Here is a 25,580-nt window from a genome sequence, read left to right as displayed (position 1 = left end):
TGAGTTGTAAAAGTTCTTTATATATTGTGGATATTAGAACTCTATAGATATGTGATTTTAAAATATGTTCTCCCATTCTAAGGGTTCTCTTTTCATTTTATCAGTAATGTCCTTTGATGCCCAAACGTTTTTAAATTTTATCTGTTTTTGTTGTTGCTTGTGCTTTTGTTGTCATATGTAAGAATCCATTTTAAAATCCAAGAACATGAAGAATTTCCTGTTTTCTTCTAAGAATTTTATAGTGTTAGCTCTTACACGTACATTTTTAAATTTTTATTTGTTCTTTTTAGATGTGCATAACAGTAGAGTATATTTTGACATATTATACATACAAGGAGTATAACTTATTCTAATTAGGAGCCCATTCTTGTGATTGTACATGATGTGGAGTTACACTGGTCATGTATTCATATATGAACATGAGAAAGTTCTGTCCAATTCATTCTACTGTCTTTCTTAATCCACACCCCCCTTCCCTTCAGTCCCCTTTGTCTAATCCAATGAACTTCTATTCTTCCCTCTCTCCTGCCCCCTTATTGTGTTTTAGCATCCACATATCAGCAAGAACATTCAGCCTTTGGTATTTTTTTTTATTGGGTTATTCCACTTAGCATGATAATTTCAAGTTCCATCCATTTACCAGCAAATGCCATAATTTCATTATTCTTTATGGCTGGGTAATATTCCATTGTGTATATGTACCACATTTTCTTTATTCATTCATCTGTTGAAGGGCACCTAGGTTGGTTCCATAGTTTAGCTATTGTGAATTGAGCTGCTATAAATATTGATGTGGCTGCATCACTGTAGTATGCTGATTTCAAGTCCTTTGAGTATAGACCAAGGAGTGGGACAGCTGGGTCAAATGGTGGTTCCATTCCAAGTTTTCTGAGGAATCTCCATACTGCTTTCCAGAGTAGTTGCACCAATTTGCAGTCCCACCACAAATATATGAGTTACATGTAGATTTTTTAAATTTATTTTTTGTATCTGGTGTGAGGTAAGGGGTTCAATTTCATTCTCTTGCATGTGGATATCCAGTTGTCCTAGCACATTTGTTCAAGAGACTGTTCTTTCCCCCATTTTAGGTCTTAGCCCCCTTGTCAAAAAGCAGTTAATCTCAGATATATAAGTTCATCACCAAATTCTTAATTTCACTGTTATCTTTAACCTAGAGAGGAAAAATAAGTTTGTTGATAGTCTATCCTGATAAATGCAGTAGTAGCTCTAAACTTTCTAAAAGCATACTTGCACATTTACTTTTTTTGATCTTCATTATTACTCTCATGAGGTAAGTATTACTGTCCCCATTTAACAGTTGAGGAAATGTTCCAAGAAGGGTCAAATCACTTTCCCAGAGCTAAATAGCAGAACTGGGACTGGAGCCCAGATCTTTCAAATGCCAGAGACTTTGCACTTTCTACTCCATCCCCGCTGCCCCTAACATTTGGTTAATCCTTTCTGGTTCTACAAGTGTTGTAATAGACATTACCTCCTTTGTTTAGTTGCTTTAATTAAAAAAAAAAATTAAAGTGAGTTTTTTTTTTTCTAACTGTTGGGAGCTTCTTTAACAGTAAGGGTAGAGAGGGAGGGAAATACCAAGTACCTATCAAATGTCAAACCTACAAACTCTGTCAAGGACCAGTATGGACAATGAAAGGTGAAAGTAAATAACAGGGGAGACGATACTTGATTCACAGCATGAGCATGTAAGATGGGGCAACCGAGGAGGGACTATAACTTAGATCACTTTATTAAAACAAGAGCATGAGGTACAAGGTCCTGGAACACTAATCAGGTGAGCCTAAATAAAATCCTTGGCCTAGGTCCCAATGTCATTGGTGATTGTGTCTCCTCCCTGACTAGAGTGCCCTGGGGTCTCCAAGGAGGTCCAGAGGTGCTGGATGATGGAAGTCATTTCCAGGGAGTGAGGACAGAAGCCAAAGTCTGTGAGCTGGCAGCCTTCAATAGAAGCTGCTAGGAGCCACCATTTCCAGAATTATGGGATCCTGAAAAGAAAAAGGATGTCTTCATTCCCTGATCAGAGGTGCTTGGTGAAAAGGATAACAAACAAATGTTTGATGAAGTATAAGTTGACTAAATATCTGCAGACTTAAGATGAATCTTTAAAAAGTGAATATATATTGCCATTTTTCTCCTAACTGGTGTCTCTGGTTTGGAGTAAACTAAAGATGAATAAAAGTAGCAGTCTTTCCAAAGTCCACAATCATTGTCTCAGAATTGACTCAGTTTTGTCTAGGCAAGATTGCTTTCACCATTCCCTGTGCTACCTAGTAACCTTTTGTTTTACTGGAGCTCAAAATGGGGGTCTCACAATTTAAGCCCAAGCATTTTAACAAATACGCACACACTCACAGAGGTTCTTATGTGCACACAAATAGAAGAGAGCCTAAATCTGCTGTAAAATCAGAATTACTGATTTAAAATATAGCCAAACTATTATTTTGGACCATCTCTTTTGCCTCATACCTGCCCAATTCTTCATGTCCCCCTTCGCCTCACTCCCTCTTCTTTCTCTCTTGTTACCCTGTCCATTTTCTCTGCATCTTCTATCCCTGACTCTTTTCTCTAAAGTGGCTTTCCAATGCTTGTTCCATTTTCCTTTTGTATTTCTTTCTCTGTAAGTGCCCTTTCAAATATGGTCTTGACCCTTAGCCTCACTGAACACACAAACACTTTTATAGATATAGCTGATGTTGCGGGATTGTCTTTCCATAGTTGGGCTTAGTTTATTTGGATAAAAGAGCTGGTTTCATTCTGTTTATAACAGACAGAAGATCAAGGGAACATGATTTCTGGTACTTCCCCATGGGTAGAATTTTCTTCTTAGAATTCTGGTGGAGAGGTAAGGGCATTTCTAAGGGCTCTTTCTGTAAAAAGCAAGCCAACCCTTGGAATGGTCAAGATCACACACACTAAAGAGTTTGACAAACATTTCTCAGGTTGTCTGTGAGCTGCATTGTAATGACTGAGGTTTGCAGCTCTTCAGACCTCCTAGAGATGTAAACAGTAACTCACTGCGAGGAAGAGAGCAGTAGAGCTGTGTTGAAACTTGCTGTAAGGGAGTTTCCCCTGCCAACACCCTCACAGTTGCCTGTGCCACTGCCAAAGCCTACCCACATATTTTCACTACTTGAGTGGAAGCTTCTGCTTTCTGCTAAAGTGTTGTAGACATATTCCAGAAAGAAGACACATTGATCTTTTGAGATAGCTCTCGATTATCCACATGAATGGAGAAGGAGTCAATGGTGGAGAAAAGAGAAAAATCATTTACCCCATATCTTGACCCACGTGGTACAAAGCACAGATGTACCTGGGAACTAATGAGCAGTAGTAACTTCCTTTAGACATTCTGTGGCCCTATTGAGAGCAGGGACTCTATGCTAGACATCCTTAGTTTAAACCCTTGAAGGCTTGAAGTGCTACATATACCATCAGCTTGTAAAAATGATAATTTTTTTTCTGTGCTGTTTTGTTTGCAAAAAAAAAAAAAAGGATCAATATACTCTGCTTGAACTTTCATAGCTTCTGTGCACTGCTAGCCATGCAGGGCTGAAGAGAAATTAATACCCTTCATGTCTACAGGAGAGCTCCTTAGTAAGGTTGGAATTTACAAGAATCTTTGCAACTTATACAAGCTCTTTATGATTGAATGCATTCTGTCATACCAAGAGCAGTAGCCTGTTCAGCCTTGTCCATTTGACATTTAGCATTTTGAGTCTTTTTTTTCTTTTTTAGTCCTTGTTTTTAAAAATGACATAAATAATTTCAATATTTATATAGGCATGAAAATTTCAAAAAATGTTGCAGGAAGGGCTGGGGATCAGCTCAGCAGTAGAGTGCTTATCTAGCACGTGGGAGGCCCTGAGTTTGATACCCAGCACTGCAAAAAAAAAAATGTTTTGGGGAAAATGACACAGTGCATATTAGTTGTAAAAACATTGGCATTGGTGGAAAGTTAAGAGCCCCTATTCTCCTAATATTAGTCCCCTCCCCAGAGAGTCAATGGTTTGTTGTGAAGCTTTCCAGGTTTCTTTGCATTAATAAATATGCATACATATACAACTATTTCAACCTTTTTAAACATAAACTGGAATCATTCTATATTAATGTATCATAGTGGCATTAAAAATCAACAATATGCTTTGGAAATTTTTCTCTTTCACTAAATATAGGTCTCATTGTCTATCAAGAGCTACATGGTATTCCATGGTATAGATGTATCACAGTTTATTTAACCATTTTCCTAGTGATGAACATTTATGTTGTTTCTAATTTGTGTTTTTCTGCAGAATCCTACTCTCCCAGCACTGAACTGTTCTGTTGAAAATGCCCATCCGACTGTTTCTTACTATGCTCGTCCCCAGGTGGCATCATACAATACCTACTACCATAGCCCTCCCCACCTGCCACCTTATTCTGCTTATGACTTTCAGGTATGTTTGGAGAGAAAAATAATTCTCTGTTTCCCTTGTTCTTGCTCAGGCTATCTTGTTCTTTCCCTCAGTTCATTTATAGAACCTTCCCATTGTCTTCATAACATATACGAGGTAGCCAGGCTCTCTATCCTTATTGCCTTTAGCATCCTATGGTACCAGTGACTAGGATAAGGACTAGTGGGCAGGAAATGAGAGATGGCAGAGACGAGAGGGTGGAAGTAGCACAAGAGGGGAAGAAATAGAGATGGAAGAAAAAGGAAGAGAAAGAGGATAGGACCAAGGTGTCCCAAATTGTCTTGAACTATACCTACAAGAAGATAAACTGGCTGGAAAATGGCAGCTCATTAGTACATTATCAAGGACCCCTATACAACAGTGGCTTTTTTCCCATTCATTTGCCATGGGAAAAGGCCTATCCCTGCTCCTTAGCACAAGGGCCCTCTGAGACACACAAGCACTTGAATCAAACCTGCAATGAGGAAGTCCCTTTTTCTTCAGACTTCCTAAGACAACATAAAGAAAATATTTTTATAACACCCCTCCCCTTTACTGCTGTATTATCACATAGGTCAGAAATAGTGTACTAAATTTGCACTTTCCCTTTTTCCTTTTGAGTGAGACTAAGTGCAGAAAAACAACCCCAAAAGGCACTTAATTAAAAGGGATTAATTATGTGCAGAGCACTGAATTGGGCACTTTATGGAAACAAATGAAGTGGTCCTTTAGACATGTCCAGTGACTGTGTTAGTCAGCTTTCCTTCACTATGACAAAATAGCTGAGGTAAACAACATAAGAAGAGAAAAGGTTTCTTTTGACTCACAATTTCAGAGGTTACAATCCATGGCCATTTGGCCCTGTTGCTTTGGGCCTCTAGCATCACCAAACATCATGGCAAGATTGTGTGATGAAAGAGGCCTATTCATCTCATGGTGACCAAGAAGCAAATAGAGAGACAGGAAGGGGCCAGGGTCCCACAACTGTCCCAGTTACCTAACTTCCTTCCACTAGGCCCCATCTCCTAAGGTTTCCACCACATCCCAGGAGCACCACAGGCTGGGAACCAAGTCTTCAATACACGGGCTTTGGGAGACCCTTCCAAATCAGAGCAGAAATTATAAGCTTTCAACCATAGAAAAGTGGGGTTACACTAAAATCTGGTTAATTCAAAATTCAAGGACCATAGGAAAAACCTTTTAAGGGAAAGAAATAATGAATTTGCTTTCTGTTGAGTAAGAGCCCATGAATGCTCCATGGTGACATAAAAACATGATTGTTTGGGGGGTACTTCCAGTTAATGAGCCAGTTTGGCAATACAAAGCCCTTGGGCAACCTAATTTCAGATTCAGTTGAACAAAATAATTAAAACTTAAAGAACCTATTCAGTAGAATAAAGTATGATTGCATTTGATTTAGACACTGTTTGGAGAGGTCTGAGGCCTTATAATGCAATAATAATACATATAAGTATGAACATGGACTTGTTCACTCCTATAAAAGATAGTATTAGTACAAGAAGGTATCCATTAAAGCTTAGAAAAATGATGTTAGAATTTGTTTTAAAGCCTACTATATACTGAGATAGAAACCTCAGGTAACTTCTTATCCAAATATAGGCTGGAAAATGCAAATATGCTCAAGAAGGAACAGATAAGTTCAGTACTGACAGATGCAGGAAGTTATCCTTTAAAAAAACTCAGGCATGTTAGGCTAACACAAGGAGGATCACCATTCTCTTGGGGTCCCTATAATGAAACCATTTGGGGATTGGGGGCCACTTTCATTTTATATCAAAGTAAATTTCATTGATTTTTAGGGATTTACACTTTATAATGAGCCCCTTGAGTTGGGACAATAATATCTCTAGTGATGGTTCTCAGAAGCTCCAAGATAGGAAAAACCTCTTTGGGGTGTAGAGCCATGACTCCATCAGTCATTTGTCACTCAAACCCTATACCAGGAATGAAAATGAGATTGACAGTGTCAACAATGACTTCGGCATTGGGTTGCAGTTCAATCAACACTTATCTATGTTCCCTTGTGCCGGGAACCATGCTAGGAGCTGTGGATATGATGGTTGAATAACAGTCCCTGCATTAAGAGATCTGTCTAGGGACTTGGGAGTGGGGATAGCATTGGTGACTAAAAAATAAATAAACTATTACTCAAAATGCTATAGAAACAGGGTACCTAATCCAGAGAAGGGATCCAGATTTAGCCACCTAGTACAAACCTACACTCTGGGTTTATAACAGGAACTAAAGGGACTGTAGAAATCTCTACTTTTTTAAAGCACTTTTTAATTGTAGGTAGACACAATACCTTTGTTTTATTTTTATGTGGTGCTAAGGATCAAATCCAGTGCCTTACGCATGCTAGGCAAGCGCTCTACTGCTGAGCCACAACCCCAGACCGAAACCTCTACTTTTTAATAACATCTACTATTCTTTGAGCATTTACTGTGTTCCAAGCATTATACTTAAGAACTTAATATATGTCATCATGCAGTCATTTATGATCCCAGAAAGAGTCTCTTGACTCTTCCTTATTAAATCATTAAATTGGTCTCCCCTGAAAAGGGGTTCCCTTCCTTCATGCATTCCCCAACTTCCAATTCTTGTCCTAAACTCAAGCTGTCTTTTGTATTTTCTCTTTGGAGACTTTATAGTTATATGGTGTTGGTCTTGAGGGGGATTTGTTGTTGTTGATGGACCTTTATTTTATTTATTTTTACATGGTGCTGAGGATTGAATCCAGTGCCTCACATGTATTAGGCAAGCACTCTACCACTGAGCTACAACCCCAGCTCTATTTGTTCTTTTTAGATACACATGACAATCAAGTGTATTTTGACATACTATACATACATGGAATATAACTTATTCTAATTAGGATACCATTCTTGCAATTGTACATGATGTGGAGTTTCACTGGTTGTGTATTCATATACGAACATAGGAAAGTTATGTCCTATTCATTTTACTGCCTTTTCTATCCCCATCCCCCAAGGGATGTTTTTTAGAGTATTAGAGTTATAGTAGTTGTGTTCTTCTCAACAAAGTCATGTATGCATGGAATTCAGTTTCAGTTCATGTCCCTCCTCTTCCCTCCCCTCCTCCCCCCCAGCATTCTCTTTCCTCCACTCTACTGATCTTCTTTTTGATCATTTATTTATTTTTGATTGGTTCTATTTATACATAAAGATGAAATCCCCTATGGTATGTTTATACATGCATATAGTGTTCTTAAAATTCATTCTGCATTTCCTCCAAGGGAAATGCTTTTAAGTAATTTGTCTCCCTTTTAGAACTTAGTATTTGAGTAGAACTTTCTTTTGTTCATCAAGGTCCATTATATTATAAGTTCATGGGAGGAAAGGCCAGCTTTTATCCAAGAAAGCCAACATGCCAGGGAACATCTGCTTATGTTCTCAAATTAATATAAAGCAGTCAGCAAATGCACCCCAGCTCTGATGATAAAACCACCAGAAACACAAACTTGCCCTCAAAAGTCCAGAGCTCCCCCATGCTCTTCTCTGATTGAAAAATGACCCAAGATCTTGCCAGAAAATTGATCTTCCTCGATTTTATTCTGAACAACTTCCCCATTTTTGTAATTTCCAAATAGAACTATTTCTGTGACTTTGGGTTTGATGATTTCTATTTCCTTTTTACTCTGAGGCCAGTAGGAGGATGAGGAAAGTCATGCCCTTATTGCATAGCTGTCCAGTTAGGGAGCTTGGGAAACATATCTTGTGGTCAGACCTGAGCAAAGACTTGGTTTTGATCAGCTGACCCTGAAGCAGTTTCAAGTACTGAGTATGGAGAAATGGAACTTTTCCATTTCCATTTCCATTGTACTCCAAAGTGTCCTTGCTTCTCATGAACTCCCCTTACTCCAAAGCAAGAAAGACATAAGCTGAGACTAATTTTACCTCCATGCTCATTTCCCTGGCACTCATTTTCCCACTATCCCTTCAGCTTTAGTCAAGTAGTCCAAAATATGTATAGTGTATTAAGCATCAGTTTCTATTTCCTCTGGGAAATTAAACCCAGTGTGACTTTATATCAACCCCACAAGTTCTCAGTCATACTTTCCAGTCTGGCATACTGGACCAGTTCCCTGACATTAACCATGGACTAGTCCCTTCCATTTGATGAGTTGGCAAGTTGAAGCTTAAAAGCTAGCCTATGCAGAATGCAAGAGTCTCTATTTAAGCTCTTTATTAAGCACATGCAGGTACATTATGTTTCACCTAAACCACTCAAAATGACTCATTATAAATTGGGCCCATTTAATAAAAGGATTGCTTTAATCCTGGGGGAGGCAGTTTATGGCACAGGTTGCTGAGTGCCTCAGAAGGCTGTTGATGCTGTCACTCACCTTTTTCATTTTCCCCCTCCCGGCCAAGATTTTCCTTTCTTCTTCTCCTTTTCCCTTGCTCCTCTCCTCCCTTTGCTTCACCTTCCTTTCATCCACCCTTCTCTCCATCTCCCCAGCTTTGCTTTCTGGGGCAAAACAGAGAGGGGATGTAAAGAACTAACGAATCCTGGATTTTATCTTTGGGGCAACTTCCCTCGCTAGTGATTGTCACTGGCCAGCTCCAGGGCTCTTTTTGGAGTCACAGCTCTATTATGCTCCTAAAGAGAGACACATGCCTTTACAGAAATGTACATTGATCCTGAAAAACATGGGCCAGCCATCGAGCAGAGAGGAGGCAGGCTATGGTGGAAGAGGTGGGAGAGGAGAGCCATGCATGTCCCTGAAGGGGACACTCTCTTAGCACCATCAGCCTATAGGTCATCCAGGCTTCCAAGAAGTGACTGAGAAAGCTAGAGGTGACTTAGGCCCAGCAGTGAGCTACTTAGATGCTCCTCATGTTCCATGGTGTGTGAGGATTCAAAGCTCTAATGTCAGACTCTCAGGCAGGAACCAAAGTGCCACGCCAGCTCCCTAGCTACAACAAAGCCAGCTCTTTCCCAAGGTGCCTGCCTGTTGCTAGGAAACTACTCACTGGTACTGTGCCCCCCCACCCCGAACCCCAAGGGTGTGTGGACCATAGCCAGTTAGCTCTCTAGCTTTGCCAGAAACCCGTCAATTTTATCCTTAAGACTCCCAATTTTATCTTCAAAGGAAGTGAGAATCGCCTCCTCTGGTTTCTCCCATAATACTTCCCAACCATGAAACAGAGAAGTGAAAACCCAAGGGCCGTTGTTCCACCCCCCTTTTATTATCAATGTGTACAACTGCCACCCATGGCAGCTGCTGCCCACAGAAGCCTTTTAATACCTCTCAGAACAGAACTCTCTTTAGCTGTACTGTAGGAAACTTGCTCCTCCCTTCTGTGGTTGGGAACACCTAAAACTGGCCTGTTGCCTTTCCCCATCCCTCTAAAGGGATTTAGAAGGGCAGAGTGCTACATGCCTGGACACAGAGTTTCTTGGCCCCTAGGGGCATTGTTTTCCTCTCTGGTTAGGAGGAGAGAGTTTTTAATTGAGGAAAGAAAGAGAAAGGAAGAATGTGATGGAATGCAGAGTGGAAAATTAAGAAATCACTATATAGTCATGTACTCCATAATGTTTTCATCAATGACAGAATGCACATACAGCAGTAGTCTCATAAAATTATATCACCTAGTAACATTATAGCCATCTTAGTTTGTACAAATAGACTCTGTGTTTGCACAGTGATGAAATTGCCTAATGATGCATTTCTCTGAACATACTCCTGATGCTGAGTGACACACCCCTGTACTGAGGTTTTAACAAAGGATATTTTAGGAGGAGGGAGGAGAAAGACTGAGTTTTTAGGAAGGAATTTGGCTTATCATGAGTCCAGTGCCTCAACTGTTCTGCCTTTAAAGGCTCTCCAGGTTCGGTGACTCTGTCATTCCTTTACTCAGTGAAATTATGGATGGAATAGAGGAGGACAAGGAGGATGGCAGCTGCAGTCTCTTCTCAGTCCTATTATCATTACCCATTATGTAGTAAAGGACAGATATTTTAGTATCTTAAGCAAGACCCAGAAACCTGAATACCTCATTCCCAAGAATGCAGAGGTTAGGACTGGGTATACAGAGAATAAGACAGCTGGTCAGAGGCTCCAGACACCTCATATCAAGGTGGACCTTAGATTGCTATAGGCTTGGAAAGTTGACATGATCCACTCAAACTCTGGTTAACAGCATAAAGTCACAGTGACTGCTTCACACCCTCTCCCAATAGCATTTAAACTCTTAAGAAAATTTGGTATAAGTAGCTTTTAAAAATATGTACAAGCCATGCCAGGCACGGTGGCGCATGCTTGTAATCCCAGTGGCTCGGGAGGCTGAGGCAGGAGGATCTTGAGTTCAAAGCCAACCTAAGCAATTTAGAGAGGTGCTAAGCAACTCAGTGAGACCTTTCCTCTAAATAAAATATAAAATAGGACTAGAGATATGACTCAGTGATCAAGTGCCCCTGAGTTTAATTCCTAGTACCCCCACAAAAAAATATGTACCAGCCAGGTGCAGTAGCACACACCCATAAATCCAGTGGCTGGGGAGGCTGAGGCAGGAGGATCACAGGTTTGAAGCCACTCTCAGCAAATTAGTGAGGTTGTACGCAACCTAGAAAGACCCTGTCTGAAAATATAATAGAACTCAAAATAAAAATAAAATAAAAAGAGCTGGGGATGTGGCTCAGTGTTGAAGTGCTCCTAGGTTCAATCTCTTGTACCAAAACAAAACATACACACACACACACAGAATGCACACATAAATATCAAAGATTTTATATATATATATATATATATATATATATATATATAGAGAGAGAGAGAGAGAGAGAGAGAGAGAGAGAGAGAAAGAGAGAGAGAGAGATACACATAGAGATATCAATATATATATAGATAGATAAATATAGATATATATCCTAGAGCTAAGACAGAACAGAATATTTGCAGTTCTTCCATTCTGTTTGTCAATTTATGTTTGTTCTTCCTGAGAGCCCAAAACTGTTTTTCCTGCCTCTCACCATCCCCATAGTTCCCTCCAGTCTTCAGACCTCACACCAGTCTTGTTATACCACTGGAACAAGAAAACACTACCCCTAAGCTGTGACAGTATTCTTTGAAAATAGATTTTATTTTTAAAAAGCATGCCAAGCTCATCTTCTATACATGTGAAGATATATTCACTCATTCAGGACTTATTGAACACCTACTACTTAGCAAGCACTGTTCTGAACTCTGGAGGATATGGCACTGAGCAAAACAAGTCAACTCTCCTTGAGCACAAAGAGCATTAGGATTAAGCATGGACATGGGCCAGGGAAAGAGAGGAGAAATGACTCTTAACATGCCAGTTCACTGGATATTTTTAGAATTTGGATCTGCTCCTTTCCCAAAGATAGACAACACAAAGTAAAATTGAATCCTTGGTCTCTACAACCTGACATACTGCTCCTCCTTCTTACCATTGGTATTCTCACCACCATGCCTGTGTTACTCTTTGCTTTCCAACCTACCCTAAACCTGGAGGGTGATGCAGTGGTAGTTCAGATGGAATAGAAAATGATGGACTCGGAGTTGGAAGATTCCAGAGCCAAGAAAGCCATTTAATTTCTCTGGCTTTGTTTTTGTTTGTTTTTGTCTATGAGATGGGCTCCTGACCACTGTACTACTTCTCTGTGATAGATTCGTGGAGTGAAAACTTTCCCAGGGACTAATAACTTCACCTCATTAAATGTTCTTAAGGCCCAAAAAACCTTTTTTAAGACTAGTTGAGATGTAGTTGCATAGCTCAAGGGAGACAATAAGTCTGATGGCCTGAGTTTTAGATGCAATAAAGGGAGAGGTGTATTCAGAGACAACACATTAGAAGCAACAGGATCCAGTGGATGACTAGACGCACGGTTCAAGGGCAAGGAGCGGAGGATCACGTGAGGCTTGCAGCCTGAATGAGTAAGAGAACATGGGACCACCTATTTCACATCCCTCATCAACTTTGTAAGGTTTAGAAGCTCTTTGAAATAAATCTGCATATTCATTTTTATGTAGTAATGATTATTCATGGAATTACAAACTCAAACTCACTGTCTAAGCTGATGTTTTCTTTTTATTACACAGCATTCCAGTGTCTTTCCATCCTCCCCTCCCTCTGGACTCTCTGATGAGCCCCAGTCTGCTTCTCCCTCGCCCAGCTACATGTGGTCCTCCAGTGCACCACCCCGTTACTCTCCACCCTATTATCCACCTTTTGAAAAGCCACCACCTTACAGTCCCTAAAGATGAATGCCTGCTGACTATTGAGATTTTTGTGGCTTTTGTATTTCTGCTTTAGTGGAAGTGTGTAGGGTACAAAATTTTAAGTGTGACTCTTATGCATAAAGTTTTGCAATGGCCTGCCAGGCTAGGGAGAGATAGGGATGAAGCTTATTTGTTATCAGTGCGGAGCAGGGGTGGCTAAGCTGAACCCAGCACTCCCAAGAAGAGCAGCTCACACTTTTAAGTGAGGCTGGGGAACCAACCCAGCAAGAAGCTTGTCATGTTTGGACCTGCATTACCCTATGCTCCACCTCTGTATTCAGCAAAAGCATGGTTGCCATCTGTTTCACTTTATGTAAAGGAGTGTTGTCCTCAGGCTCTTGGCAGATTGCCACCCTAGCACCCTGGTTGAAGCGCCCAGCTTATAGGCCCTATCTTTCCCTACTACTACTGTCAGTCCTTAAGGAAATTTCCCAGCTGATGGAGCTACACAGTAGTTCCAATACAGAGAGTTCTGGCTAAGATTTTGTTTGCTCATTTGGATGTTGAAAAAAGCTGCCCATATCTCACTCCTTTCTTCTCTGTATTGTAAAAGTGGCTGTTGTGATCATTTAGCTCAGCTTTTGTTATCGGTACCTCCTAAAGGGAAAAGTGCAATATTCCCTCTTCTCGAGTAGTGGGAAACAGGATTGATCTGGAAGCACTGAAATTCAGAGCAACATGTAAGCTGTTCTAAATAGATCTCAGTAATACATCTGATAATTTAGGAGACTGGTTTTACTACATGTTGCATCATTGCAAAATGCATTTGCTACAGGAGATACAAATCTTACAGTTGAAATTCAGAGTTTAAAAATGCTAGATTAGGTTGGGTTGTAATATGAATTGTTACTAATCTTTGTGACTATTTAATCTTCAAATATTGTGCTTCAACCCCAGCAAACCGCACGTATCCTGCACCCCACCCTAAAAGAATCATCTGTATTTTAATGCCACTGCTCTTATTGGTCCTTTTTCTGTTGAGACCAATCATGACAGCATTCAATTCAAGATTATGAGTGTTACAATGCCGCTTTAAGTCTGCAAAACCTCAAATGTAGCCAACTTGACAAATTCTTAAGTGTTACGGTAGATTTAAAATCCATCTGGCACATTGTGGTATTTGTACAGTTCTTTTAATTATACATAGCTTTAAACCATCAACCTGATGAGTTTAAGACACTTTGGCATCCATGCCTTCACTTCAGAATGAACACTTTCATTGGGATCTTGTGTTAACCTGAGAATTGATTGGTTTAAAGACAGATTGTTAATCCTACACTTGTATACAGGGCTACAGGAGGGTACCTAAGTAGACAGTTCTGCAAACATGGAACATATACTGGAAAATTTTCCAGCCAATTTTGCTACCTCCTGACTTGATGGATTAGAGGTAGCAGACAAATGCTGGTGCTCCCATCTACCTTGTAGACACCTGACCATTAAGAATCATCAAGGCACAACTAGTGCACTCATTGTTCACAGTAAATGTTTGCAAAATATCATTTAATTTTTAGCATCATGAATGTCTTATCCAGATTTCAAATCTAAAAATCTATAATCCTATGTGTTATACAAAATCCCTATTATTTTTTACAGTTCTGAGCAGATTAAAATTCTAATGGATTTCAAAAAGGGACTAATAACCAATTGACTTATTATACAAATGTCAACTTGTAATACTCAAAATGAATTTTTTGCCATTTACACTTTACCTTTTGCTTTAGTGAACGTGTATATTTTTAAAGGCACCATTACACAGTATATCCTACATTTCTTAAAGTGTTAAGATTCTATGACTCATTTCTATGTATTTTTCTTACTTTACAAAATAACTTGAAACAGTATAGATTTTGTAACACTTAATTTCAGCAGCTTCTTTTTTATTACATTGAATTATATAAAGTGCATGTTACCTTAGAAAAATATTTGCTGCTTTACTCTTTTGCAAAACATTTGCTGTAATGAAGGAATTTGTATTTCCAATATGTATCTTGACTGCATTTTGTAATATTTACCGCTTTATTCCTAATTCTGCTTTAGAGTATTGAACGGGGCATGAAACATTAAAAATTAATCCAGAACCTGTATAAACTGGATGTTGCTTAAAATCTGTATCACTGCCATGTTGAAAACCCAGACTGCTTTTGTGATGATTCAAATTAATAAAACTATCCTCCTCCTTATCCAGTTACAGATGTCCTTATGGTATCTATAAAAGTTTAGCAAATGCTCTAAACTAACTAACTCATTTGGACTATTATGGTTCAAGAAACAATGAAACATGATTAACCAATATATAAAATCTAATGGGGCCAAGTGTGGTGGCGCACGCCTGAAATCTCAGCAACTTCGGAGGCTGAGGCCCTAAGCAACTTAGTGAGACCCTGTCTCAAAATAAAAAAAAAAAAATTCAAAAAAAATGGGCTGGGGATGTGACTCAGTGGTTAGGCCCCTCTGGGTTCAATCCCTGGTACCAAAAAATAAAAATAATAAAATTAAAAAAAAAAAAACTAATGTAATATTTTGCCATGTGGTCATCAGAAACACAGCTCCAGTTCCCTGCTACAAAAATTGAAAAACAATAGAATATAAACTCCTATATAATTTCTTAAATATACTCTTAATAAGAAACACACTCAGAAGTTAGAATTAAAACATTTTATTTTGCCATAAGAAGCTCTATGAACTAATATCAGGTGATGGTTAATGAAAAGTAGAACTTAAAGTCATGATAGGGAGGATTGTACAAGTATGAACATTACAGTATTACGGGAAATGAACATGGTTCATATGACTGACAAAGGTGAAGAAGCCAGTGCTGCTGAATTAGCACTTAATTACTTAGAATATGCATGCCTTGACGATACAAAATACCTTGATCAATGTTTACCAATTGTTTTATCTTCTTAGTACAGTGGAAAAAATGTGGCATTATTCCCTCATAGTGGTTGTACATAGGGGATCATTACCACCCAGATGATAATAATCAATTAAAATGTTTAATCCTGCAAGACTGTTATAGCATTTTAAAATCTCTGCTTAGTCTGAGCATTTGAGTAACAAATTTCTACTTTGAATAGTTACTGTCCAGAATATTTACAGGTAATTTCACATTAGAACAAATTTGAAGCCCGCCTGAAAGAATAAAGGAAGTTCAATAGCCGTAAAGCTAAGTATAAAATAGAAAAACCCCATAGTAAGTTTTAAACAGCAGCTTGCTACAAATTTCCAATACAGTAAAGACTGGGAGTGAAGAGTTTTTGTCCAAAAGGAGTATGCTACATGAACTCTTGAACTTTGAAGAAGGAAACTTCTAGAAAAACTGAAGATCCTGAGACACATGCAAGTAAGAGTTTTCTGGCAAAATCGAAATTTAATTTTCCAGTTTTCCACCTCCCAAAAAACTCCAGAAGATACCTTTAAATATGCACAGATTTTTAAATTTTCATATTCAGAATTAGCATAGCAGCAGCAGCAAATAATTATACCAATATTACTCAGAACTGATAGTTTTCAATTATAGAATTAATTCCTGGTTTGTCATAATAGGCTTGTAGAAATGACCAAGTTTTATTATGACAAACTAATTTATCTACAGTTGAGTCCAAAAGACTTGGAAGCTCTGCTGGCATCAGTATCATTTACAATGGCATAAGTAATTAAGACTAACTGCTGAAATAACATTAATGAAACTCAAATTTCCACTGAGAACACTTTATAATCAGAGCGTAATGTTATATCTACACAGAAAAGAAACAGATATGGTGATTTCAGAGATCAGAGTCTTAAGTTATAAGATGATTTCAAATTTTCTAGGTTTAGTTGATAAAATGGTTTGAAGGCCTAGACTCACAAAACAGAAAACAGATAAATGCACATCACTCCACCACTTGGTAAACAAAGGATAATTCTTCTTTTTCCTTGTATTATTGCAAATACTGATGCCAAATACCCTCAGCTACCAACTTAAGATACACTGAATGATGTATATATGAGAAGTTATGATTAAAGCTTTAAGTTCAAAGTTAAGAAATAGACTATTTTTTTAAAAATACATGGTAAGGAGAAAGAAAATATCTATGTTGAACTAAGAAATACTTAAGCAAGTTTATGAATGACTAATAACTATGCACAACAATCTTTATCAGTATCTATTATTTTTTTCCTTTGCAAAAAAAAAAAAAAAACATTTACAGTTCAACAAGTTAATTGATATAAATGCTAGGCTATATATTTGTGCCAACCCACTTCCTTTTATTACTAGCACTTAAGTTTTAACTTTACTTTCTAACTGTTTAAATTATGTCATTTTAAAAGGAAGAAAGCTGGTATTTATTGTTGTCAAGATTAATGGGAATTGACAAGCCTATACCATTCCACGTGTAGTTTCTGATTGCTATATTGTGGTAATTTGCAGATGGAATGGCACTTACTTTAGAAGGGGTAAAAGTAAGATCTTGCTGAAAGGAACATACTAGATCACAGCTTCAACTATTTCAAATGAAAACTTCCTATAGAGGATCTAAGAAATATGAATATTTAAAAATATATGCCAATAGCCTCCGCCCAAAATACATGAGTCTCATCTATGAAATCTATCATTTACAAAGATTTATACATAATTAGATTATGTATAAAAATTAACTTGGTGGCTTTCAGATTCAAAATTTCTAACATTTTATGGGAATATTAACCATATGGAACAAAAAGGAAATCTCCACTTGATTCCATTCTCTTATGTAAGAGCAGAGAATTAAAAAAAGTGTGACAGAACTTTTGTGTCTCCTGCCTGCATTGTGAAGATTTGTTTTTCCACTAGTTTTCTGCCTACACAGATCACATTGCAAAGGTACAGAGTATGGCCTAGCCACCAAAATCTTTCACAGACAATGGCAATAGAGGCAAGTATTAATTCTAATTAACTAAAAACTAAGTCATTCTTCATACAAGACTCATCTGCATGGCTATTTTCATGAGGGGAGGCAGCAGGTTGCTATCCATTTGGACTAGCAGAATACACAATCAAGTGGAGACTTGTTATGAAATATTCTAGAACAGTTTCAGAAGTTTTTTATGTCATATACAAGACAACACACATTTATAGTCTCAATGTAAGAAAACTGAGAATTCAGCAGTAAAGTGCTAACATGGAAGGGGAAGGTTGTATGATGTACTAGGGTATGCTAGTAACTCCAGTTATTTTCAAAAAACATTCAGACTGCTTCAAATTCTAGCCAGAAAACTATCCCTCCATGCTTTTTCATTCTTGCCTCTTTTAAATGAGCTGAAAGCTAACTATATAAACATACTGAGAGGGGAACTTCTCAACCTCTACTGAAACTTTAAGAAAAATTTGCTTCTAAAAACCATCAACGATAATCCAACTAGTCTACTTTCAGTTGATATGGCAGATCAAATTAACTTATTTTCACCTTAATTGGTTTTACAGGTCTTCTGAAATCCCTGCCCCTTAACCCAAACCAAAACTTCCTGATATTTCGAAGGAGTTCAGTAAGATTCTGGTATTATAAACTCAAACTCGGTACTGCCATCTGTTACATTCTGTTTAAAAATTGAATCATTTTCCTGCTGAATAAAGATATCTTCCCAGGTCATTGGCTTGTTCTGAGTAGATGTGGTCCCTACTGGAGGTTCCTTTCCAGCATCAACCTTATACCCAATACCATCATCCTTCATTACAGGCACAGTGCTTGACCTATCAGAAAGGTATGCATATTGTCTGATCTGTAAAGATTTGCATGGATGTAAACGGTAAAGTTTCGAGTCCCCAGAAGGATCTTGACTATGAACCGACTTTATATGTGAAGACATAAACTGATAGTTGATGAAAGATTTGCCACATGCCAAACATTGATACCTTCGCTCCCCTGTGTGATGAATTTCATGCTTTGTACGATATTCTGCAAGAGGAAATACCTTCTCGCAGTAACGGCATGGATACTTCTTCTCCCAAGAATGAATGTTAAAATGTCTCCGCAAGCTTGTCAGACAGACATATGACCTTTTGCATACAATGCAGATATAATAGACCCTTCCATCTACTATTAACTCATAGTGATCATCATGTTTTACTTTCATGCGTTTGCTTGCTGACTCATTGCCAGACGTTTTTGGTATTTCATTCTCAAGTCTGGCTTCCCCTTCATCAGGGTCATCTTTGACAGGGATCACTATGTCATAAGTATCTTCACCGATATTCGCATAAACCTTGCAACCAGTCGACAAGCCTTCAATTTCAGTAGCTGTGTCTAAAGTAATGATCTTCTGACCCTCCATTAGGTGTTTTGATCCTAAACCTGGATCATTAGTGTTTCTAGTAATTATATCTGAAATTTTTAAAGAATTGGAAAGTGGTTCTTGCAGAAGTGTAGGAATCTGCATCTTCTGTATCAATGATCCATCAAAAGTGGTATTTTGGGACGTATCAGCCTGTGGGACCAAAGATGTATTACTGACTGCCGAGTCTGGACTGGAGCTAATAGTGTCATCATCATCATCTATAATTTCCTCCTCCTCCTCTTCACTGGCTTTATTTCCTGTTAAAACAGCACTATTTGGTGTCTGCTGATTCTGCATAAGTAAATTGATTGAAGAAGACATATGATTTGGAAGTGAAGAACTGACATTTGGTGGTGTAGTAAGTGGTGCCTGATTTAACAAAATAATATTGGGAGTCAGATGTGTTGGAGCTGAAGATACCAGCAATTTTTCACTTCCTTGTGTCTGGCTCAGAGTTGCCTGATTCACAGGAATAGGAAGTTTCTGAGTAGGTGTGATATTTGTTAAAGGGGGAGAGTTATTGCTAGCACAAGGTGCAACATCTGAAATAGAAACAGGGCCTGTGTTAGGCTGGACCTGTGTCACTGCATTGTTATTTGGCAAAGTCTCCTTTGCAGGCAAAATCTCAGAGCAGAAAATGACATCATCATCATCATCATCATCATCAGAATCAGTAACAATAATCTTTTTCATTTCATAATCTTCAGCAGATAATGAAAATGACTCTGTTATGATAGGCATTATAGTCGCCCCATTATCTTGGGTTTCATCTTTTGATTTTTGTATTACAAGGTTTTTGTCACTAGAATCAGGAGGCAAGGTTTCAGCACTACCATCCTGAGGTGTACCTGAGATGCTTTTAACCTGTGATAATGGGACACCAAGCTCTGCTATAAATTTCACTCCTAATAACTGCCCTGATTTAATTAACTCATCAAGTAAATCTGCTCTAACACGGACAATTTTAGAACTATAGATATAATTGAGAATTTCTGCAAAGATCTCTGCTCTTATAAAGCTCAGTTCAACAACTTGCCCAGCAACTGAGAAGAGCTGATGGAAGTATGTACTAGAAGCTGAAAGTATATTCCTGTGGGCCCGGAATTTTCGGTCTTCCACAATAACAGTAACATCACAAAAGAGTCCATGGCCTCGTTGCTCATTCAAGGAGTTCAGCAGACTGCCAGAGTACTGAATGTCTGTAGCAGAAATCAGTTTTCTACTCTCCATGCCTATAAGAGAAAGGGAGGAGGAGGGGACAAGGAAGGATTAGGGAGAAAAAAAACAAAAGTACTTCATCATTCAGTATTTAAGCCATGGAATCGTTAAATAGTTTATCAAGTTTTAACAGAAGTTTGGCATAACTTTTTGGCTTTTTCTTAAACTGTTCATACAGACCGGCATTTGGACTATGTATCAAATCTCATGACTTCTTCCTGAAAAGAGTCAAGCAAGTTTTAAATTGCTAGACAGATTTGAACAGTAATCTCCATAGTCACCTTCCTTTGAATCTAATACATGCATCTCCACTAGGAGTTTTTTAAAGATTAGAATTCATTTACTTAGTCCCAATTTGGGGTTTCCTCCTCAAGAAGAGCTAAGAGGGTTATTTTTTTGCTTTTGTTTGTTTGTTAAGAGTACCGGGGATTTAAGCCAGAGGCTGTCTACCACTGGGCAACAGATATCCCCAGCCCCCACCTCACCTTTTTTTTAATGTTTATTTTTTAGTTGTAGTTGGACATAATATCTTTATTTATTTTTATGTGGTGCTGAGGATCGAACCCAGGGCCTTGCATGTGCTAGGCAAGCACTCTCACCACAACCCCAGCCCCCCACCTCACCATTTTAATTAAATTTTGAGATGGTGTCGCTAAGTCATGAAGTTCACCTAGAACATGTAATCCTGCCTCAGCCTTGCAAGTGCTGGGGTTCCAGGTGTGAGCCACCGTACCAGGCAAGAGTTAATTTGGCTGTCTTAAAATTGTTTTAAGGAGGGGCTGGGTTTTGGCTTAGCGGTGGAGCGTTTGTTCGCGCCTAGCACATGCGAGGCCCTGGTTTCGATCCTCAGCACCACATAAAAATAAATAAAATAAAAGGTATTTTATTTTATTTACAACTAAAAAATAAATATTTAAAAAATTGTTTTCAGGAAAATCCTCACCATAAATGCATAATAGTTATTTCATCTGTAATGAATGATTTAAATGTCAGTATTCAATACTGAGTCTGAAATACATACTCTTCCTAAATTTTCTTTTTAATTTTTATTATTAGTTGTTCAAAACATTACATAGTTCTTGACATATCATATTTCATATATCTGATTCAAGTGGGTTATGAACTCCCATTTTTACCCCGTATACAGACTGGAGAATCACATCGGTTACACATCTAAATTTTAACTATTTTTAGGATTATATTAAAAAGCTACTCTCCACAGCCAAGGACACTACAAAGGCTGACAATTATTATCTCACAACTCAATTACTTTTTTGTTCTTATTTAAATTGGGGTGCCACATCTTGATGAACTAGTAAATACTTTTTTGTCCCTTTCTCTTTTTTCATCCCCTTGCCCATCCACCTCACCTCTACTTTACAATCTCCAGAAGTGGAATGTTAAAAACAGATTGTCTCCACAGGGGTGGAACATGCCCATAATCCAGAGGCTCGGAAGGCTGAGACAGGAGGATTGTGAGTTCAAAGCTAGCCTTAGCAAAAGCCAAGCGCTTAGCAACTCAGTGAGACCCTGTCTCTAAGTAAAATACAAAAATAGGTTTAGGATGTGACTCAGTGGTCAAGTCCCCCTGAGTTCAATCCCCGGTACCAAAAAAGAAAAAGAAAAAAACAAAAAAACAGAGTGCTGAGTGAAGTCCATTAACAAATGCTATCATGAAAAAAAAAAAAAAAAAAAAAAAGATAATGTAAAAGGAAAGCATACCATTTCTTAATGCTTATTTGTATGAAAAACTGAAACATTTCACTTTGTTGGTTAAGAAGTGAGTGCACACGCCTGTAATCCCAGCTACTCAGGAGGCTGAGGCAGGAGGATTGCAAGTTTAAGGCCAGCCTGGGAAACTTAGCAAGACCCAGTCTCAAAATAAAATAAAAGGAAACATGCTGGGGGTGCAGCTCAATGGTAGAGTGCTTGCCTAGCATGCACAAGGCCCTGTACTTGCAAAAATAAATAAACAAATAAATAAACATATTATGTTCACTGGCCAGGCACAGTGGTGCACACCTGTAATCCCAGTAACTCAGGATGTTGAGACAGAAGGATGGCAAGTTCAAGGCCAGCCTTAGTAATTTAATGAGACCCTCAGCAACTCTGCAACACCCTGTCAAAATAATAAATAAGTAAATAAATAAATAAAGGGCTGGGAATGTGGCTCAGTGGTAGATCGCCCCTGGTTCCAATCCCCAGTACTCTGGGAAAAAAAATCCTGCACTGGTATGAAAACTTTTTTCTTGCCAAATGAGTTAGCAAAAATGAAAACATTGGGGGCTGGGGATGTGGCTCAGTGGTAAAGGGCTTGCCTAGCAAGTGTGAGGCACTGAGTTCAATCCTCAGCACCACCAAAAAAAAAAAAAAAAGAAAGAAAACATTAACTTATTGGAACAGAGGAGACATTACTTTAGAGTGTGGGGCATGCCATTAAATCATACTGCTATGTACCACCTCCAAAGCACCTTTTTTTTTTTGCACTTAACAAAAGACATCTCCAGTAACAATGATGCCAAAGTTGTAAAAAATAAAAAAATTCCGTGTGTGTATGTGTGTGTATGTGGATATCAGCCATTATTGATAAATACCTTTAGTAAAGATATATTTTTATTGTTAATATTCTTTCCCTTTGAAGTTACCCAGAGTATCACTATCACAGTTAACACACTTGAAAGGCAGAACATCTCAAATTCATTTTTCAAAATTATAGCTTAAGCACAAAAAAAACCAAACAAACAAAAAGCCTAAAAATCAAGGATATAAAACATCATCTGTTAGGTGTTGCCTGGTTAACAGTACCAAGGAATTCTAGGTTACCAAAGGCATTCATCAGAAAGGGTGACCTTTGGAGTGCCAACAACCAGGGCTTCCGAAATATGGGGATTTCGTCAGAAGTCACTTTTAAGTGGAGAGATGGGTTGTCAGACTACACTCCCACGGTTTTTGTCGTTTGCAAATAATTTTCCCCATGTGGGAATGCGTCAAATGTACGTGTCTAGGTGACACTGGGACTTGGTTTCATTTGACTTGTGGCCCTTTCCTGCGCGTCAGGGTGGGCCCAGGTCAACACAAGTTGGTCTGCACCCTTCCTCCCCCAAGATTGGCAACCTGACTGTGGAAAAGCCATTTCACATCATTGTGTGACAAATCCTTGATCGAGGGCAGGTTCAGTGGGGCTAGTTAAAGCCGAAAAGAGAGAAAAGCCATCCGCGAGGGAGTGAAACAAACCGACACGCGGCTCCCTGCAGCAGCTGAACCCCCATCTCCTTTCCTCCGCCTCCCTCTTCTCCATTTGCACCCTACCAGCTGCAACTGAGGTTTTTTAACCCCATTTCACGTGGAAACCCAGCTCCTTGCAAATACAGATAGATGGAGGTACAAACAGTGGAGTGGGGGCGGGAGGAGTAAAGGGTGCCGGGGAAAGTAGAAGGTGGCGAACAGTAGGGTGCGGTGTTGGGGTGGGGGGGGGCGAGGCTAAGCAGGCGGCATTGTTATGCCCCAGGAAGGGGACGGAAGGGGAGGATGGGCCAGGCAGGAAAGCTCCAAATCAAACCAGGGACTAGGCGGAGAAAAAGAGGCCCAGAAAGGAAGGCATCGGGGAGAGGTAAAGCCAAGTGGGTTTCTATGGTGGGGTCCCCACGCCCCGGGGCCTACCCAGGGCACCGGCAACCCTTCAGCCCCTGACGGCGAAAGGGACCACGCCGCGGCCCTCCGGATTCTTCCCCTCCTTCGCTCCCCGACCCACACAAAGAAAGAGCCGGAGGAGCAAAGACTAAGACTCCGCCGCTTCCTGGTTCAAGTGAGGCGAAAGCAAACGCAGGCGCGGCCCAGGGACCGAGGAGGCAGACGCGCTCCTTCGCCCCCTCCCGGATTGGGGCCGGGTCCTCACCTGCTTCCTGGCGCCGCCGCTGCTCCTCGGCCGCGGAAGGGTGGGAGTCCTCCAACAAGAAGAAGCCGGACTCCCGGGCGATTCTGCTGCTTCTTTAAACGTCGCTCCAGTCTTGGTCGACGTCGACGCGGCTACCGCCTCCTGCCGCCACGGCTGCTACAGCTGCCCCACGCCACCGACAGAGGGCACAGCGCGGGGGCGAAGCTCTGAAGTCAGAGGCGCCCTCCTCTTCCGAGAGCAGTCCGAGGGTTTCCGGAAGGCCCCGAGCTATACGCAACTTCGCTTCGGCACCCTACTCAGCCTTCGGCTCTTTCCGCAAAGGGGCGGAGGAAGACTGCGAAGTTCTTGAAGCTCTTTCCGGAGGGCAAAAGGGTGGGAAAAGGAAAGGGAAAGATCAGGTAACGCTGCCACTAGCAGTGGGGAGCGGAAAGGGTGCTACTCGCTTTCGTCGAAATTCAGTATAAGGGCATAAAAACCATTAGAGACTATATGGGTTTCCTTTCTTTTGCAAGTTTGAATTCTACTCTGTACTAGCCTGATAGACCATCTTGATGAACCACCATGAAATATAATCTGAATAAATAAAATTCATCAACTCATGATAATACAAGTTTTAGGATAACAGTAAATTACAGTTACTATTTTTAAGGAAGGAATCTAGCGTTTGGACAGATACTGTCTTAATCTAATGCTAAATTCTTCATTTCGACTAACATTTATTGACCACCTGTTTGATCTGTAGCATGTGCAAGGCTCTGTGGAATACAAAAAAAAAAAAAGGAAAGCCACGGGTCTCTACCTTTTCAGAGCGCTCAGTAGATAGGCACACAAGCATTGAAAAATTTGTACAAGGTATAGAAGCACAGAGAAGGGAATAACCAACTGAATATTGCCATTTGAGCTGTATCTTGAAAGGTGAATAATATTAACATTTGCATTGTCGATTTATTATTATTTCCGTAGCATTTCATCCTTTAGGGACTGACACAGACTTAAGCAGTCAGTAATTAACAGTCAGTAATTATTTAATGAATAAATTAAGTTGTGAATTACATAATTTTAAAAAATGCTCTGGTAATACCCTCCTAAGTACCATTATGAAACAAACAACAGGATGGGTGTTTGGAAAGCAAAATATTTCCCTTCAGGCTGATTATTGATCATATTCAACTAGGGAAACAAGTAGTAACTTTTCTGTGGCAATTAAGGCCATTCACTACCTTCATTTTGTTTCTTAAAGATCTGTATGGGATAGGGCTGGGGATGTACCTCAGTGGTAACGTTCTTCCCTTGTTGAGAGCCATAGCGAAGGGGCCCCAGCAAACTTCCAGCTGATTGGCTCACTGTGGCCCCAGCAAACTTCCAGCTGATTGGCTCCTCTGCAGTGAGGCTCATTGGGCTGTTTCCCGGCCCTTTCAGACCA

At 39.5% G+C, this 25,580-nt stretch overlaps 2 protein-coding genes across 2 annotated transcripts in view; one reads left to right on the top strand and one right to left on the bottom strand.

The window, feature by feature from the left end:
- Positions 1-14,927, top strand: part of Tmem255a (transmembrane protein 255A) — a 59,574-nt gene extending 44,647 nt beyond the window's left edge. Inside the window, exons 8-9 of the mRNA XM_071606027.1 lie at positions 4,314-4,457; positions 12,565-14,927. Coding sequence (XP_071462128.1) covers positions 4,314-4,457; positions 12,565-12,723 — 303 coding nt within the window. The 3' untranslated portion in view covers positions 12,724-14,927. The remainder of the gene's footprint in view (positions 1-4,313; positions 4,458-12,564) is intronic.
- A 460-nt stretch (positions 14,928-15,387) lies between these two features.
- Zbtb33 (zinc finger and BTB domain containing 33) lies at positions 15,388-24,361 on the bottom strand. Its single transcript, XM_027931054.2, has 2 exons — positions 24,158-24,361; positions 15,388-20,276 (listed from the first exon to the last, which is right to left on the bottom strand). The coding sequence occupies exon 2, from the start codon at positions 20,272-20,274 to the stop codon at positions 18,253-18,255; it is 2,022 nt and encodes a 673-aa protein (XP_027786855.1). The 5' UTR covers positions 20,275-20,276; positions 24,158-24,361; the 3' UTR covers positions 15,388-18,252.
- Between the last annotated feature and the right edge of the window lie 1,219 nt (positions 24,362-25,580).

The sequence above is a fragment of the Marmota flaviventris genome, chromosome X, assembly GCF_047511675.1.
Source record: "Marmota flaviventris isolate mMarFla1 chromosome X, mMarFla1.hap1, whole genome shotgun sequence".
Lineage (NCBI taxonomy): Eukaryota > Metazoa > Chordata > Mammalia > Rodentia > Sciuridae > Marmota > Marmota flaviventris.
This window is presented reverse-complemented; position numbering and strand designations above follow the sequence as displayed.